This window comes from Apteryx mantelli, chromosome 22, assembly GCF_036417845.1.
Source record: "Apteryx mantelli isolate bAptMan1 chromosome 22, bAptMan1.hap1, whole genome shotgun sequence".
In the NCBI taxonomy this organism is placed as follows: domain Eukaryota; kingdom Metazoa; phylum Chordata; class Aves; order Apterygiformes; family Apterygidae; genus Apteryx; species Apteryx mantelli.
In genome coordinates, this window is record NC_089999.1 from 4,325,900 (window position 1) to 4,341,500 (window position 15,601).

A 15,601-nucleotide genomic window follows, 5' to 3' on the forward strand; every position below is an offset into this window, starting at 1 on the left:
TTGCAGCAACTTGTGCAGCTGAACTGCTATTAAAATTCCTTTTTTTTTTTTTTTTTTTTCTTTCCTTCTTTTAGCAACAGCTTCCCTTAAGGGTAGCTCTTTCATTTTCACTCATCGTAACCTCACTGTATTTTAATACTGAGCAGAGAAAATTGTTCCATGGAAAGGTCAGGACAAAATGACAAGTTTGTTTTGTCCGTTTTACTAGCATATATCGTTATGTAGTAATGGCCCTAACGTGCTCTTTAACTGGTAGTGGAACCGATTCAAAATACCCCTTTGAATTATTAAAAAGTGCAATGAGTTCAGTATAAAAGTTAAAGCTATGTCACATTCTTGCTAGCAGCTGAAACAGAAATGAAGCTTTCCCAGCAAATGTTGGCCATTTACCATGAAAAAGGGATAACGGTAGGCAATGCAGGCTTCCGCTTTAAAAGTTAAAGTTCCACTTCAGTAGGTTCTGGCACAAAGAAAAATAAAAACATCTCTTAATTTTATCAAAAGGGAAAATTCAGACTTGTGAAACCACACCGAATGGAGAATAATCTCCTCCAGAACAATGCCAAGACCATCAATAGGTTCTCTGAGCTTTAGGATCACACGCACGGGTCATTTTTGCCAAAATGAAGTAAAACGCCAGAAGTTTAGAGATGCCCCGCTGATTGCCTGCAGCGGCGACGTGCCCCGGCTGCAGAAGCGGGCAGCTGCTGGGAGCACGGGCAGAGTCCCGGGGCTGCCCAGAGCTGCCCCTTCCCGTGGCCACCATCACCTGCCACTCGTTCTTGACTCGCTACTTCTAGCCCAAAAGCAGCTCTTCAGATCTACAGAAATTACAGCCTCCCACTTCTTCAGAGTAGTTGTAACAGGTCAACTACAAAAGCAGGAGTATTGCCTTTAGTTTACAAGACGACAGGAAAATATCCTACTGCTTTAATTGAAGGAACTACCCTTTTTTCCCTCCATTCTCCTCCCCTTGAAAGGCCAAGCTGCGGAGCCCCTCACACCCATTGGTACGGGACCGGTTCCTCCGAGTGTTGCCGACTTGATGCATAAGAATGTCCCCATGTGTTTCTTAAACACATGGCCTAAGTCTCTCCCTGTTCATCGGTGGAGCTATAGTCCTCAGGAGCTGGACTGTAGGTTACAAAAGCCTACCTAAACTAAGAGTCTTCATCGCCTCAGTGGTGCGACTTGCACACGGTGGTTTGATCTGTGTGCTACTCAGCCTCTTCTCCTCCTCATTCCCAACCAAAGTCCCTGGAAAGATGGAATAATTAAGAACGTAACACTTCTATTCCATAAACGTTTGTATGTCTTAGCTTATAGCTGCCCACTCAACCCACGATGAGCAATCTCAGCTCTCCGGTCTTGCTGCCGCCACCGTGCAGGACCCAACCTGCCCGGCATCGCGCCCAGCACCTGGCACGCTCCGCCAGCGCTGGACCTGCTCCCATGTTTATTCCCAAGCAATCCCCTTGCACCTCTCGCCTTTGGGAATATACAGTTTGTGCAGGGGGAAAAAATGAATCGCCAACTAATACAGTTAAGTAATATAGCTTCAACAGTTTACATTTCTCATAATCAATTTGAGGATGACCTGCTGTGCTTCCAGCTAATATAAGGGCAAACTGGTAGGCCAGAAGTCTTGACTTGGATTTAAGCTATTTATTTATATTATAGAAAATATGTATTTTTTAAATGCAGGAAGATTCTTTTTTAATTCAGTGTGGGCACTTTATTATACTGTCTAAATATCAGATTCAGCTATCACTTAAACTAGAGCCTAATTTATCTCCAAGCAGCCTCGGTCAAAATTAATTTTTTGCTGGCTTCCTTATTGGCAACATGCTTAGGAACTTTTAAGACAGCAATTGATTGCATCACACATTTAAAATATGGTTCATTTCCCAATACAGCACATTTAATAATCATTTAAGTTTTCAATTAAAGTAGCGTGCCAACTTGAAAAGAAAAAAGATAATCCTGGGAGACGATAACTGCTCCATGCAGAGTCAATTTTTTTTTTGGCTATTATTCTCAAGATAGCTAATTGATTAACAGAATTAGGTTAACCTAAAAGCCACTTTTTTTTTTTTTTAATTTTTCATTTGGCATCTGCTGGGGGGTCCTGTTCAACTTGAAGGGCGTAAGCACTGCCCAAAGAGGCACTTTTTTGCACAGGATTACCCGGTCCGGCGATTCGGCGGTATCATCCTCTCCCTCCCGAACCGGCCACCCTTCGGGGCGACCCGAGCTCTCTCCGAAAACACCACCCCCTTTCACGGCTGTGTAAACCGGAGCCAGAAGAGGACGCGAGACGCAGCAGGGTAGCCCGCAAATCAGTGGCAACGGTTGCATCGGGAATAAAAACGCACCGAGGTTGCCTGGTAGGACCTCGAGCCTTCCCTGCTCCTCCTCGGCCATGCAAGCCGTTACCTAGATGAAACTCCATCATGATCCCGACGGATAACTCTTGGTAGCTCTCGCAGGAGGCTCCGAGTCGGATGTTTAATGCAGTAGCATACAGCCAGGATCAAAAAAAAAAAACCAAACCCCAGCCTATTATTAAGCAATATCACGGCACCAAGTCTAAAATATAGGTATTTTCTGCTTCAGCTGCAAGCCAATAAACGCGATATAGCTCCTCTTCAGCTTGAGCACGTACACTCATCCGCAGGCGCGGGGCACGGCCAAAACACGGCCCGTTTCTCCCTATTTCATCGGCCCGCCATGCCATTTTGAGCCCAGGGGATTTCCCAGCATATATTTTTAACCTCTCTAGCAGGCGTAACAGCCTTAGCAATCAATTTGACTCATGATTACTATTTCAAACGCAGGCTCGTACCCAGACGGGAAGAAAGCGCACTTTACACAGCAATGTATACAGAACAATAACAGTGCCAGATGGCATAATACTGCGCAGAATTAATTTCACACATGATGTTTTCAAGGTGTTAAAATATGTCACAGCTTCTGCTAATAAAACATCTTCCCTCCCCCTTGCAAGGAAACGCTACGTTCCCGCCAGCCTGGCTTCTACATTATGTGTTTTCAATCCTGATAAGGGCAGCTGATTGCTTGCAAACCTAATTACAGTCAAATGAAAGTCTTTCAGAACCATCATTAGCAATTAGGACCTGCTGGATTCGCAGCGTATCATTTAGCGAGGTGTAATTCAATAGCTTATTGAAAAATTGCAGGTGAAACTGGTGATTATGGGGAAGGGGGGGGACGCCGGCGCCACGTCACGGCAGGCAGAGCTGATCAATGAGCGCAGGTGCTCGCCCCGGCGCGGGCTGCAGCCGGCGTTCGGGACCGGCCCCGGATTTCACCGCAGGCGGCGACTGCTTCCGAAATCCCAGCGTATCTCGCGTACCTCCCACGAGCATCTGCTGCTGTAACACCTGCTCGCGCTGCGGACGTCTGCAACCGAAGCTCACCGCTACTTGCATACCGCCCTTTCTATACTTTAGATGCTCTATTTTTTCCCCACGATTAGCCTCCCCTAACGGGAGTGCCACAAGCTGGGGCAACGTGTCCTTTCACTTCAGTGATGCAGAACCAGACCCCCAGCTGCGTACAACTGGGCCAAGCCCATACATCGAGCCTTGCAAACCTCTCTGCTGTGCTGCCTAAAATATTTTTAGGGCCCAGCTTCTTTCTTGATCTTTGCAGTCACTTAAATCCAACGACCGCAAGTGAAGTCATCCCAAATCGCAGCAGCTATGGAAAAGGAGAGTCAAGCCTTCATCACTCACTGCGTGCGTATGCGTGCTGTATATACTATACCCAAGGTATCTGACCTCAAATTGTGCAAATATATATATGTTTTCTCCCTGCTTTGCTGCACAGAGTTTTAAGTTGGGAGTCAAAGGACTTGTGCAGTCCTAGACAGCCGCACGTAATCCTTGGAGCTGCTACTTCACTCCCAAAGCCCACCCACAACTTCATTTTCAATTAACAGCTCTCGGAAAAGCGGCACGGAAAGCAGTTGCTAAAGAGCACTCGGATGTCACCAAAAGCCTGCAAACCCCAACTGTAAATAGCACGTTGTAAATCGCCTGTCACCACCGGCGGCTCGCGCTGGAAGCATGCTGCCGGTGGCCATCAACCCCATCTGCTCCGCTCGCCAGCCGGCCGCACGGCTCCTGGGTGCCCCACGTGACCGGCCACCCCCAGGCCGCCCCAGGAACGGCCACGCGCCGTTACATCCACGTACAGATTGAGGGCGAGACAGCCAAGGGGATCCCGGGCTTACTTCTGAGAAGGAAAAAGCTTCAACACCTCCCTCCCTCCCCTTTAATTGATTCACGCAATGGACTACAAGGTTAAAGCTAATATATAGTTTATAACGCTTGCAGTCGATGACTGTTGGCTTCTTTTTTCCCTGCTGTTCTTCTCATCTTCCCATTATCTCATCAAAATTTACCTCCTAATTCATCTCTCCGTCACCAGTCTTCTTCCTTCCCTTTATTTGTCGTCTGCCCCTTCTGTCACTCCGTCTCCTTGCTTGCATCCCCACCACATGTGGGACGGGTACCCGATAGCTGCCAGCATCTTTGGAACCACCTCCAGTTACTAGAGTTGGAGCCTAGCAGCAACTGGCTCTCATAGTACACGCAAGCCAGTTAATACTGCAGTCGTCCACCAAGTGGACACGTGCAAGTGGAGTATTTTAGAAGCACATGCCAGAGACAATCCTTTGCTGGAGGACGGCTACCAGAGGCGATAAAGAAAATGGAGAGGAAAACAGTGGAGGTAGGAGAAGTCAGTGTCTTCTGGTGCTTCCAAAACACACGCCCACTGAATCAAGGATCATCCTTCCCCGCAACGCACAAAATAGCTCTTCCACCCTTCCTTCCGCATTCAAAATTCATCGTTTCCTAGCACGCCCCGTTCTGCTCACACCTTGGGAAGCAAAAACACATTCAAAACCACTGCACTGTTCTGTCATCCTTTTTCCTATCTGGAAGTGCTCACTTTAAGATTTCCACACCATTTTTCAAGAACATACATAAAAACATGCCATCTACCAATTAACGTAAAGGAAATTAAATTTAAAAGGCTGGAGAAATATTCTGATGAGTCTTATGTTTGCTTAATGCCAACTAAAATTTCCTTGAGGCATTTAATAAGTACATTTATAAAAGCTCACAAAGCAGGGTTCAAAAGTCTTCTTGCTAGTAAAATATGAGCCTTAATTAACCTACAGTTTCACATTTTCTGGATTTCAATAAACCTGTAGGCATTTCAGCATAGCTGCATAAATACCTGCTCGAATACTGTAAGGATTTTCGCTGAAAACTAATTAGCAGTCCTTCCCAAAGCTGCCTTCAACTAAAGCTGTTTGATGAGGGGAGCTTCATACTGTAAATCCTGTATGCGAGAGTTACTTTCGGCAGATAACAGATTTTGGAGAAAAGCGTATCAGACAGGACTGTTAACCACGGGTAAAATAACGAACAGGATCTCCAGGTATAAGACCTTTCCCACCAGGGACAGAGTGCAGCCAAGATTTTGTGCCAGCACGGGAATACAATGACAGCATCAAGTCTGCATCATTCCATCCAAGTGTAATATTCACACACAACGTATAATTATATATATTTGACAAAGTCGATAAGCAACTTCCAATCGAGAACTTGGGCAATCAGCAGGATGGATGGAGGAGGTACGTCTGGGGGGACCACGGCCCACAGGGGACCCACACTGGGGCAGGGACATCCCAAGGAGACCACGACCTGTGGGATACCCGTGCTGGGAAAGAGAAAATGAGTAAGAAGCCAGGAGCCACTGACCCCGCACCGTGGCCTCACCCCCGGGACGGTGCACAACGTGCAGCAAAAACAAGGGAAGGTGAGAGTAAGAATGGGGGAGAGGTGCTGGACTGAAGCTGAGCCTGGTAAAAGCGGAGGAGAGGCGCTTCCCGCAGTGTTTGTTGAATTGTTTATATCATCTTTGTTACCCAACACCCAAATCAGTAATCAAAAGCTTTTCTTCATCAACAATAAATTAAGTGAAATGCCCTGATTCAAGGCTGTTTTGCCCGTGACACCATGGCATTTTTGTCTAAGTGCCAAAGCCACTTGGATTTGTCAGCATCTAAACTCTTCATGAGACTAAAACGTTCTTATCTATGGAGTTGTACTCCAACCATACGTATTAAATGTATATTGAGCAAGATATTTTATTCCCTCTCAGCCTTATCCCTCAGGAATTAAGCAGAGTACTCAGATTTATCAGCTAAAAGGAAAACCATTTTCCGTGACATTTGACAACTCAATACCTTCCAAACTAGTGTATATTTATTCTTAAAAACATAACCTCACAAATAACCTCCATCAGCAGCTAGGCTAATTCTTCATTGCTTAAGTACCAGGCAGAAAGGTTTCACCTGACAGTAGGCTCTGTCATGGGAATCAAATAGTGCAAAAAGTCAGCTTTTATGAAGGCCAGTTCCTACTGCACAAAGCAGATACATTTACCATTTGACATACTAAAAAGGAACAGAGTAAAGAACGCGTATGTGAACACAGAAAATGGTCAAGGGAACACAGCAACCTTTAATACCACCACATCACACAACTATTGCACCAAATATCTCAGAGTCTGCCCATCTCCCTTTGAAATACAAAGTAAATATTAAATTAAATTAGAAGAGAGAACACCATAATAGGTATGGTAGTGCAGAATAGGTGTTTTACAACTTGCTTGCATTGCTGAAGCGCTCTATGCGTTCTTATTCTAGCTCTATATACACTCACGGCTTAAAAATACTAGTGGAAACTCATTTTTATCAACTTCCATAACTTTGATTATCAGAATTGAACGAAAGTCAGCGTACTTGTCATCCTCAGTGTTCCCTCCATGTTCCTGAGCTCACGCAATGAAAAGCAGCAAATTCTCACAGTCTTCCAAAACCAGTTTCTCTACAAAGCAATGTTGGGTTGCACCAAAGATGGAGACTCATTCAATAAACATCAACTATTTCCATTAGAGTTTTAAATCTTGGGTAGAGTCATTAATTATACTCAAACTCAGGTCAAATCTGGCCTCTTTACTGTTACTTCAGACTATGGTTTTGCAGCCCATGAGCCAAATGAACACACAGGTACATGTTATACTTGAAACATCCCAACTCCAGCTTAGCCTTTTGCATACAACAGACACGCACACAAAGAATAGAGATATTTGCTCATCGTAAAAGCAAAATGTTTTTTTTCCTGCCTCCTGCACAGCAGAGAAATCACACTTGCCACGTTTTTTTCTTTTTTAAAACACCAGAAACACAACACTCCGCGCAGTCTTGAGTAACGGACCAAAATCTCCAGCCTCCTGGATGCTACGTGCTCGTTCATCCATCACGTGTGCACCACGGCTTCCACCCTAAGAGCGTAGGCGTGTTGGGAAGGCAGAAAGCGCTTGCTCGTGGGTATGTGCTCAGTAATCTAGAAGAGCACATGCTGGTACCACTGACATCCTACAAACGAGCTCCTTGTAGGGTAATCAGTCTCAGAGCTCGATTAGTCTTGATTAACAGCCACCCCTCTTACAATTACCTCACCTTGCCCTTGACATTCAGAGCAGGGCTTAGCCGTGTGCCCAGCCAATCTCACTCCCAGCCTCGGCACACTCATTCATCAGCTTGAACCCACCATCAACACGCTGCGCTCTCGTCCCTTCTCAACCGCTCGGTTCATCTCTCCTCGTACCAGGAGATGGTACCAAATGGGACCCGACAGCCCAAATAAGCAAGGGACCCCACCAACCGGGAAGTCCACTTCGGCAAGCCACGCGCCAAAGCCCTCCCTCCTGCAACAGGTAGCTTGTCTCCCACCTGTCTGAGGCCCTTCGGGAATTTCTTCTTTTTCCCCAGGTGCTGGCAAAGATTACGGTCATTCTCGCGGTCGGAGCTGTACTGGTGGTGGGGAAGCCTGTTCTTTTTGGGAAGGTAGGAGAGCCCGTTGGTAAGCGCCTCCCGCTTCTTCTTGGCCAGAGGGTTCTGCCGCTTCTCTACGCGCTCCTGCGGCTTCAGCGCGACGTCCTTCTGCAGAGGCAGGGAGCGGGCAAGGGAAGAGGAAGGAAAAGGCAACCGTTAAAACAGAGATCGCATTTTTTTCCAACCGTTTTCAAGCAGCAGTTTTAGGCAGCGATTTCCAGGGTGTTCTCGAGCCAACGTTACAGTCACCGGAAAAGGAGAAAAGCATCTTTGCTGCAGGCCAGTTAATCAAAAGACAGGCAAATACAATTTGTAAGATTAAGTGAGTGCCCACACACAGACACACATACTCCTCTACATTTCATACCATCAGCCTTATTATTTCCAAATACACCTCATGTATCACCTGAGTATGCACTTAAAAGCCAGTATATGTTCATAATGTTTAAACTAAGAATCGTCTTTGATTTAAGCAAGCCTTGGCCTTTGACGTTTATTTTGACTTATTTCTTATATTTAACACGACAAGGCAGGAACTGACCTAAAGCCAATTAAAGCTAATGTATCTTGATTGACTTCTCTGGAATTTTCTTCAAGCCTGACCTAAGCAGAACATTTCCAAATCTCAGAAAAAAAATCATTCTTGTTTTCAAAAACTTTATTACTGACCCTTCTTTAAACTCCAGAATCAACGTTCATCTATAAAAATATTCAAGTCCAGTAACATAAATGCAAATTTTGTAGCTTAGGCTACAGTTAGTTTATTTGCTTGCTGATAACCTGCAACACACAGAATCTGTGTATTTGCTTTAAATAAGTGTTACTTGAAAATAAATTTTCCAGTAACACAAAATCAAGGGCAGGGGAAGAGGAAGGAATCAGAAGTTGCAGGGTTATCGGCAGAGAAGAAGTAGAAGCCACTGGAGAGGTATAAATTACAGTGCATGTTATGCCTCTATTAAATCTGCAATAGTGCCAAACCATGTCTACTCCAAGAACTTCATATGTAAAACTATGGATATTTCCATATAATGGGCCTATTTCTTAAACAGCATAATACTTTAAGCATACTCTATTAACATGCCTAGTTGCCTTGACCTTCAGGTCCCATGAGAAAAGCTGTCCATATCCTACCATAAAGTACTGTGTGATCTTGTAAGCCTTCATGCTTCTGTTTATTGTCACTTAATATTACAACTGACAACATGACAGTTTCTGAGAAAGAAATTGGTCTATTAGTCCCTTTGTCACATAAAGGTTCAGGTTCAGGAGAATAAAATCCAAACTACAACCCATTTTGCTGCAAAAACATGTCGAAAAGCAAAAATCAGTTTGGCTTTAATTAAAGAACCCTCCCTGAATGCCTATCTAAAACACAAGAGCCTCACAAAGTTCATAACTAGCACCAGTGCGAATATTAATTACACTGAAGACAACTCAAGTTCAAATTTGATATCGGATAGAAAAGAATAATTTTACAAGCATTAAAGAAGGGAGCAAGGGACAGAAGCCATAAGCTTCTTTTTTGAACTTGTCTTCACCAAGACACCATGGGAAGCATCCTACATTTTTCTTTACCAGTGCTATTCATAACAGAAAAATTAGGAGTCCTATCCAAGATCATAAAAGAGCATGACCAGTATTTTGAGAGTCATCTGTCTCTTCTCTGGTCCCTCTATCTGTTAAAAAAAAAAAAAAATCAGTAGTAACACTGATCTTTATAATATTTTGAGATCTAGTTATGAAAAGCACTGTACACAAAGCAAACTAAAGAAACAATAAAAAATAAAAAAAGGAAGAATCACTTTTTTGAGCACGTCTTCTGTTCCCTTCCCTAAAAAGGTCTCAGATTTAGACACGTCATAAATGCACAGAGGCAAATTCTCCGGTGTCACGTACGGTGACAGTGACTTCACCCATTCTCAACATCAACAGCTTCATAAAAAGAGCAACCGTAACAACTCTACGCACACATGGACCTGCCAGATAACACAATCCGAGCACCTTGCAGCGATTCCCGCGTCCAGCCCCATTCCCGTCTGTTAAGCTTTGGGAAAGAAGCTGGGAAATGGAGCAACACTAGTTTCCCCAAGCAACTTTATCAGGGCAAAAAGCACCAGCATCACCACTTGCTCCACGCGCTATATTGAAACAAGGAGATATTTGATCACAAAACACACTTGTGCCTTAGGATAACCATCACTGGACTGATGATGATAGATATAAACCAATTTTTTATTTCGTCGGATCAGCATCAAACACCAGTGCTTTACGAACAGCACATTACACCCGTTGCAGGTCTCCTGTTAAACTACGGAGCTAGGATTTGCACTGTGGAAATGCCGTTAGGACGATTCCCTCTGAATGCGAAAGGATGAAGGAGTAATGAAAGGGAAACTTTCTGGAAGAAAAATATTCTGCTAATGACTAAATACCTTTGGTGGGATTTTTTTTTTTTTTTCCCCCAGCTAGGGATCTAAATGAAACAGTGGCAGCATTCCAGAAGCTTATAAAACACCTAATGGGGATAACACTGCCATCAAGAAATTACTAGCTTCCATTAGCTTTAAAGAGAGTGCAAGACGGGTCAAAGTTTTGCAGATTACTTCAGGCACATCTGGGATAACCTTCTCCATAAGACCCCCACATTCGAGCCAACGCCACTAACAATTCCATAAAGTTTCATGAATTTTCTGATATACCTAAAGCGAAACTTGGCTAGTGTAAGAACTTGGGATGAAAGAACCTGAGTACAAACCTACAGCCAAGATGAGCGACTCCAGCTTCACGCCGCCTTCTGAAAACTCTACAAAAATCTATCTTCCAGAACAGAGGGAGCAATTTGCAGAAATCTCCAAAAATATTCCTGTCCTACTCGCAGCCAAAGGGAGGAACGGGAGCTCCATACGTATATACCTCGTCATTCTGCAAACTGTAAAAGCAGGCCTTGCATCCAATGCGGTGCATTGGTTTACTACGAAATTTCGATATCAAGATCCATGTTTAGACAACCGAGTTCCTCCAAAACAGCCAGCTGCTTTTCAGTAGCTCATCTCTGCAGAGAAAATTACAGAGCGCTGAGGGTCAAAACCTCGTATTATTGAATTGTAAGGTAGAACCTCTCATTGCTTTCAACAGACACACTGTTTGGCCTTAAAAAAAGAAAAAAAAAAATCAATTCTTCATCTGCAGACCGGACTGCAGCAGGACACGTTGAAAGAAGAAAAGCTTAGACACGTGCGGATAGGATGCATTAAACCAAGCTGGAATGAAAACCACCGGTCTTGGGACATCGGGGTGAAAGGCTCAACGGCATCCCGAGCATCTCCCCAGCGAGCCGGCTCCCCGCGGGAAGCCAACAGCAGGCACTTCCAGCCCGGAAACGCTGGGAGCTCCACGGCTGCATCCCATTCCCAGCACGTGGGAGCTGCATTTCGGCAACGGCTCCTGCCACCCCGCCTGGGTTAAGGGTGGGCACGGCCGCTCTCAGCGACGGCAGCGCGGGGCTGCCAACCGCCGCCCTGGATAAATCACTTCCCCGCTTTCTGCCCGTGCTGCCTCATCCAATTTTTATCTTTCCGTTGTTTAGATAGGACTTTAGCAGTACCGCGGCACGCCCTAGCACATTAGCTAGCGTAATCTTAATTACGGACTTTAGGCATCGCCGTGATTAAGGTAATAAGCTGTAATTACTCTAAGGTGACAGGGCTGCGCAGACCTTATCTACAGGGATAAGAAGATGTAGCAATATTTCATGTCGAGCTGTATTTTTCAGCAGCTACCCGTGGAGCTGATTCAAATCAAGTAGCAGATCCTGTGAACAATATATTCTGACTTTAATGTAGCTTTTTCTCCTCTCCTGCCAGTGTACAAACCCACACATTATTAAATAAATCATACAAACATATTAGGCATGGTTTAAAACCATCTTATTCAGAGATATCTTTCATCAGTAAAGTGCCTTAAGTGTATCAGGAAGGTGACTTAAATGTATAAATATGTAATTACATACAATTCAATACAAAAGTGCATTAATATTTATGAGTGTACTGCATAATCTAAAAAATTTCCATTTGTTTTATTTCTATTGGGCACATTAATCAACTCGATGCCACCGTACGTGCCGTAGCGGAGAATCACCGCCCATGCCGAACAGATCCCTGCCGTGATAGCAGCAAGCAGGAGGGCTGCTGAGGCCGGCTGGGGTGGCACTGCAATCATCCCGGCTCCCGGGAATATTAAGCAATCGCAATCCAAGCCCCGCGTTTGGCAAGGGGAGGAGAGGCAGCATCCTTCGGGACATCAGGTAATTTCACAGAGGTGGAGGCTTGAAGGACATGTCCACTGGGTTCCCACCAGGTGTTAACGTTCCAGGGAGCCGTGCCTGTCATGGCAGAGTCCATTTCCCCTGGGATGTAGACGACAGCTCATCAATTATAAAGCAGCTCCTGGGTGGCAGCCGAGCAGTGCTTCCCACCACTTTGTGGGGTATGCACTTCACCCCCACGAATTTCCCCCAGGAGTCCATCACTCATCGCTAGCTGCCCTTTCTCCCTGTCCTCGTCCTGTAGGCACCTCCCTTCCCTCTGCAGCGCGCCAAAGACGGCGGGCACCCAACGTCGCTGTCCCCCCGGCTGGGGGTTCTTCCATGGGAATCCCGGCCAAAAGCTGCAGGCTGCATCTGGTGAACACTTCAGGTGGCCACCGAGGGATTTCGAGCCTCAGCTTTGTTCAGTCATCTTTATGGAGTATTTTTCTGATTCCAGGGTCAGGTTCAAGAGCTGAAGTTCTGAACTTGAACGTGACCCCAATAAACAATTTTAAAAAGTTGTCCTTTATTTAAAATAGAAGTACATTATAGTGCCGGGCTAGTGAAAGCAACAATATCTGCATTAGTCTACAACTATATTCCAGTTATTTGCTTCTCAGGTTCTCGCTGTTCACACTGACTTTATATTGCAGCCTAACAATTTACCCCTCACTCACTCCAATAATAAAATTAACATAAATAACTAACAGTTTTCTTAAAAACACTCCAAATTATTAGATGGTCATGAAACGCCATTGTAATGCTCCACTTAAATGGTTAGAAAAACACCTCTGAATCTACCAGTTTGCCATTGCTCACTGTTCAGACATCTCAAGTGTGAAATCCAACCCTCCTGGTCAAATAAAGCCGTAAGAGACCTACTTCTGGAGCCCATTTACAAGGTACAAGTAATTCACATTTGATCAAGAAACCCTAGTGCAGAAGGGAGGAGACAATTAAAAAAAAAAACAATAGCTGCTAAAGTTGATTTAAAATTCTTTATAAGTTACGGACATAACGGTAGCATAGACTGAGCACCTCAACCCTGGCTGTCAGCTGGGAAGTGCTTCATCCAACAGAGGTGTTGATGTGAATAGAAGAATCAGGCCAAATCCTTTTTACACAACAAACACAATCAAAAATACCGACGAGAGCTCCGCATCCGTATACGCTGAGAAACTTTGTCATAAAGGTGGAGCTTGCAAAAAAATTTAGACGTCTAGACCGTATTGCTGAGAGACGGAGGTGGTGCCGTTTCGTTAGCAGCAGGCACTGAGCATCATTAGCTGGTAACCCAGGGGAGCACCCAGCACCTTAACAAGCAACTGTACAAACCGAAAGACAAGAAAAACACAGAATCGGGAAACAATTCCAGTACGAGGGCTCCTGAAGTTGCCATCGGATCTCGGCATCAACTTATACTGTGTTTCGTGTTACGTTGTGTAAGAATTTCTAAAATTGATGGATGAAAACGCCCTAGGACTTCAATATCTCTCTCGCGCTCGCTTCCTAAGTCATTATTTTAGTTCTGGCAGAAACAACAAGATGTAAAGGCCTGAAAACACCACGCAGACTAGTCCCTATGATCTTTCAAAATCGGAAGACAAAACAAGATGTTCTAATAGTCATTCATTTCCCTCCAGATAAGATAGTTAAATGCACTGGGCATTCCTCTGAATGCAAGATTAGTTCCTCAAAAGCACCTATCTAGGGCAAGAAATAAAAATTGGAAACACTCTTAACGCAGGGCAGAAAAGGCAGCAGGTATAAAGTGCAATGCAAAAGAGAAAAGGATTCTCTAACTGCGGAAATTACAGTATTTTAGGACACAAGGGACCGGTAAAAAGAGTCATGATGTCAACTCCACTGACTGCAATAGCCCAGCCACTAAATCCGAGCAATTTCTTCAAGTTGCCAGACCTCTTCAGAAAGGTTTAATCTTGTTTTGCTTGTTTGCTTTGTTTTCGTAAAATTACAATCCATCCCCTCCTGCCTCTCTCTCGAATCTGCAGACAAAGTGGTTCAGCGTTGTGCAAAAAGGGTTGTGCAACGGACTGGAGATGAAACGTTGCACCAGCCTGCAGGCCGGTACGTGCTGATTACAGATGAAGGCAAAACAATAGGAAAGCAACTTGCTGTCTGCTTGAGATAGGTTTTATAAAAAGCTTCTGTAGCAAAGAGATTGCTTTGATTTCTCATCCCCAAATCATTTGTTAGCAATATCATCGATAAACAGAAGGTTCCTCTTCAGGTGCGGCTGATTTAAATTGCACACAAAAAGCTACATTGAAGCAACATTATTGAGGTTACCAAAGTCAAGGACTTGGAAGTTATGAAATGCCAGGATTAAGGCTGCAAACACCACTTTAATTCAGCCCTCTCGTGCATGTGCATTATGATACAATCTTTAATTACATGATCCCGCGCTATTACTTCTCCAGTGCACAGAATGGAAGGCATTCAGTTAATGAGCAGCCATTCAGGATTTTGTTTTCTTCTCTTTGTCCGACATGTGGATCTAAAACTTGTTTACTTACGCTCCATTCAAGCCCGCCACTGAATGCACAAGTATTAATTTCCTCAAGGGCTTTTCTATACAGCTTCTTACTATACTATCAGATGCTCAGCCAACATTAATGACATTTTATAGCAGTTGAGCCAGATGAAGGTATTTCACCATTCCCATTTTACAGGTGGAAACAGCAGCCCAAACAAGCTCAGGTCAAAAATGCCTGCTCATCCTAAAAGCCCATTAGGAAGCACCTAGGATCTGATCCTCCAGAGAACTTAGCCCGACAGAGCACTTTATCTAATGAACCTTCATGGATTTCAGTAGCTGCAGTGAGTGCGGAGCACTCCAGCAAATCAGCTTTACTAAGCACCAGGTAATACAAGGAGACAGATAGCGGCTGTTCCTAAAAAGCGTTGTTCAACGGCCTCCCTCAATGCCCCGCACTAAATACGCGACAGAGGCCGGGGCAGGACTGGGTTCTTTCCCACTACGTGCAACGCGTTAAAGCCAGAGGGAATCGTCCCTCCCGCAGCCCTCGCCGCACACCTTGCGCCTTCTGCAGCAGGTCAGCAAGGGCTTCGGCGGGACTCAAGGCTCTTGCAGGACACCGTCGCAATGCATTTCCAGAGTAAGCCTCCATAATTCATATAAACACAAGGGCCAAATCATAAAAACTTGGACAAACTTAAATAGCGCTGCCTAATATATAGACATCAGGCCAACGGAAACAAGGGATCATCTGGATTGCGCTATTCCTTAACTCAGCCATAGCTATACACTTCAAGTTGCGCTCTACCCAGCTTTATTTAAAGGATATATGGTTGTCACTTCTTTTCTACTC

The 15,601-nt window shown here is 44.7% G+C and overlaps 1 protein-coding gene across 3 annotated transcripts in view; it reads right to left on the reverse strand.

The window, feature by feature from the left end:
* AUTS2 (activator of transcription and developmental regulator AUTS2) overlaps positions 1–15,601 on the reverse strand; it is a 769,576-nt gene that overhangs the window by 557,495 nt on the left and 196,480 nt on the right. For all 3 annotated transcript variants that reach the window (XM_067309973.1, XM_067309972.1, XM_067309970.1), the window contains exon 2: positions 7,838–8,047. In XM_067309973.1, coding sequence (XP_067166074.1) covers positions 7,838–8,047 — 210 coding nt within the window. The remainder of the gene's footprint in view (positions 1–7,837; positions 8,048–15,601) is intronic.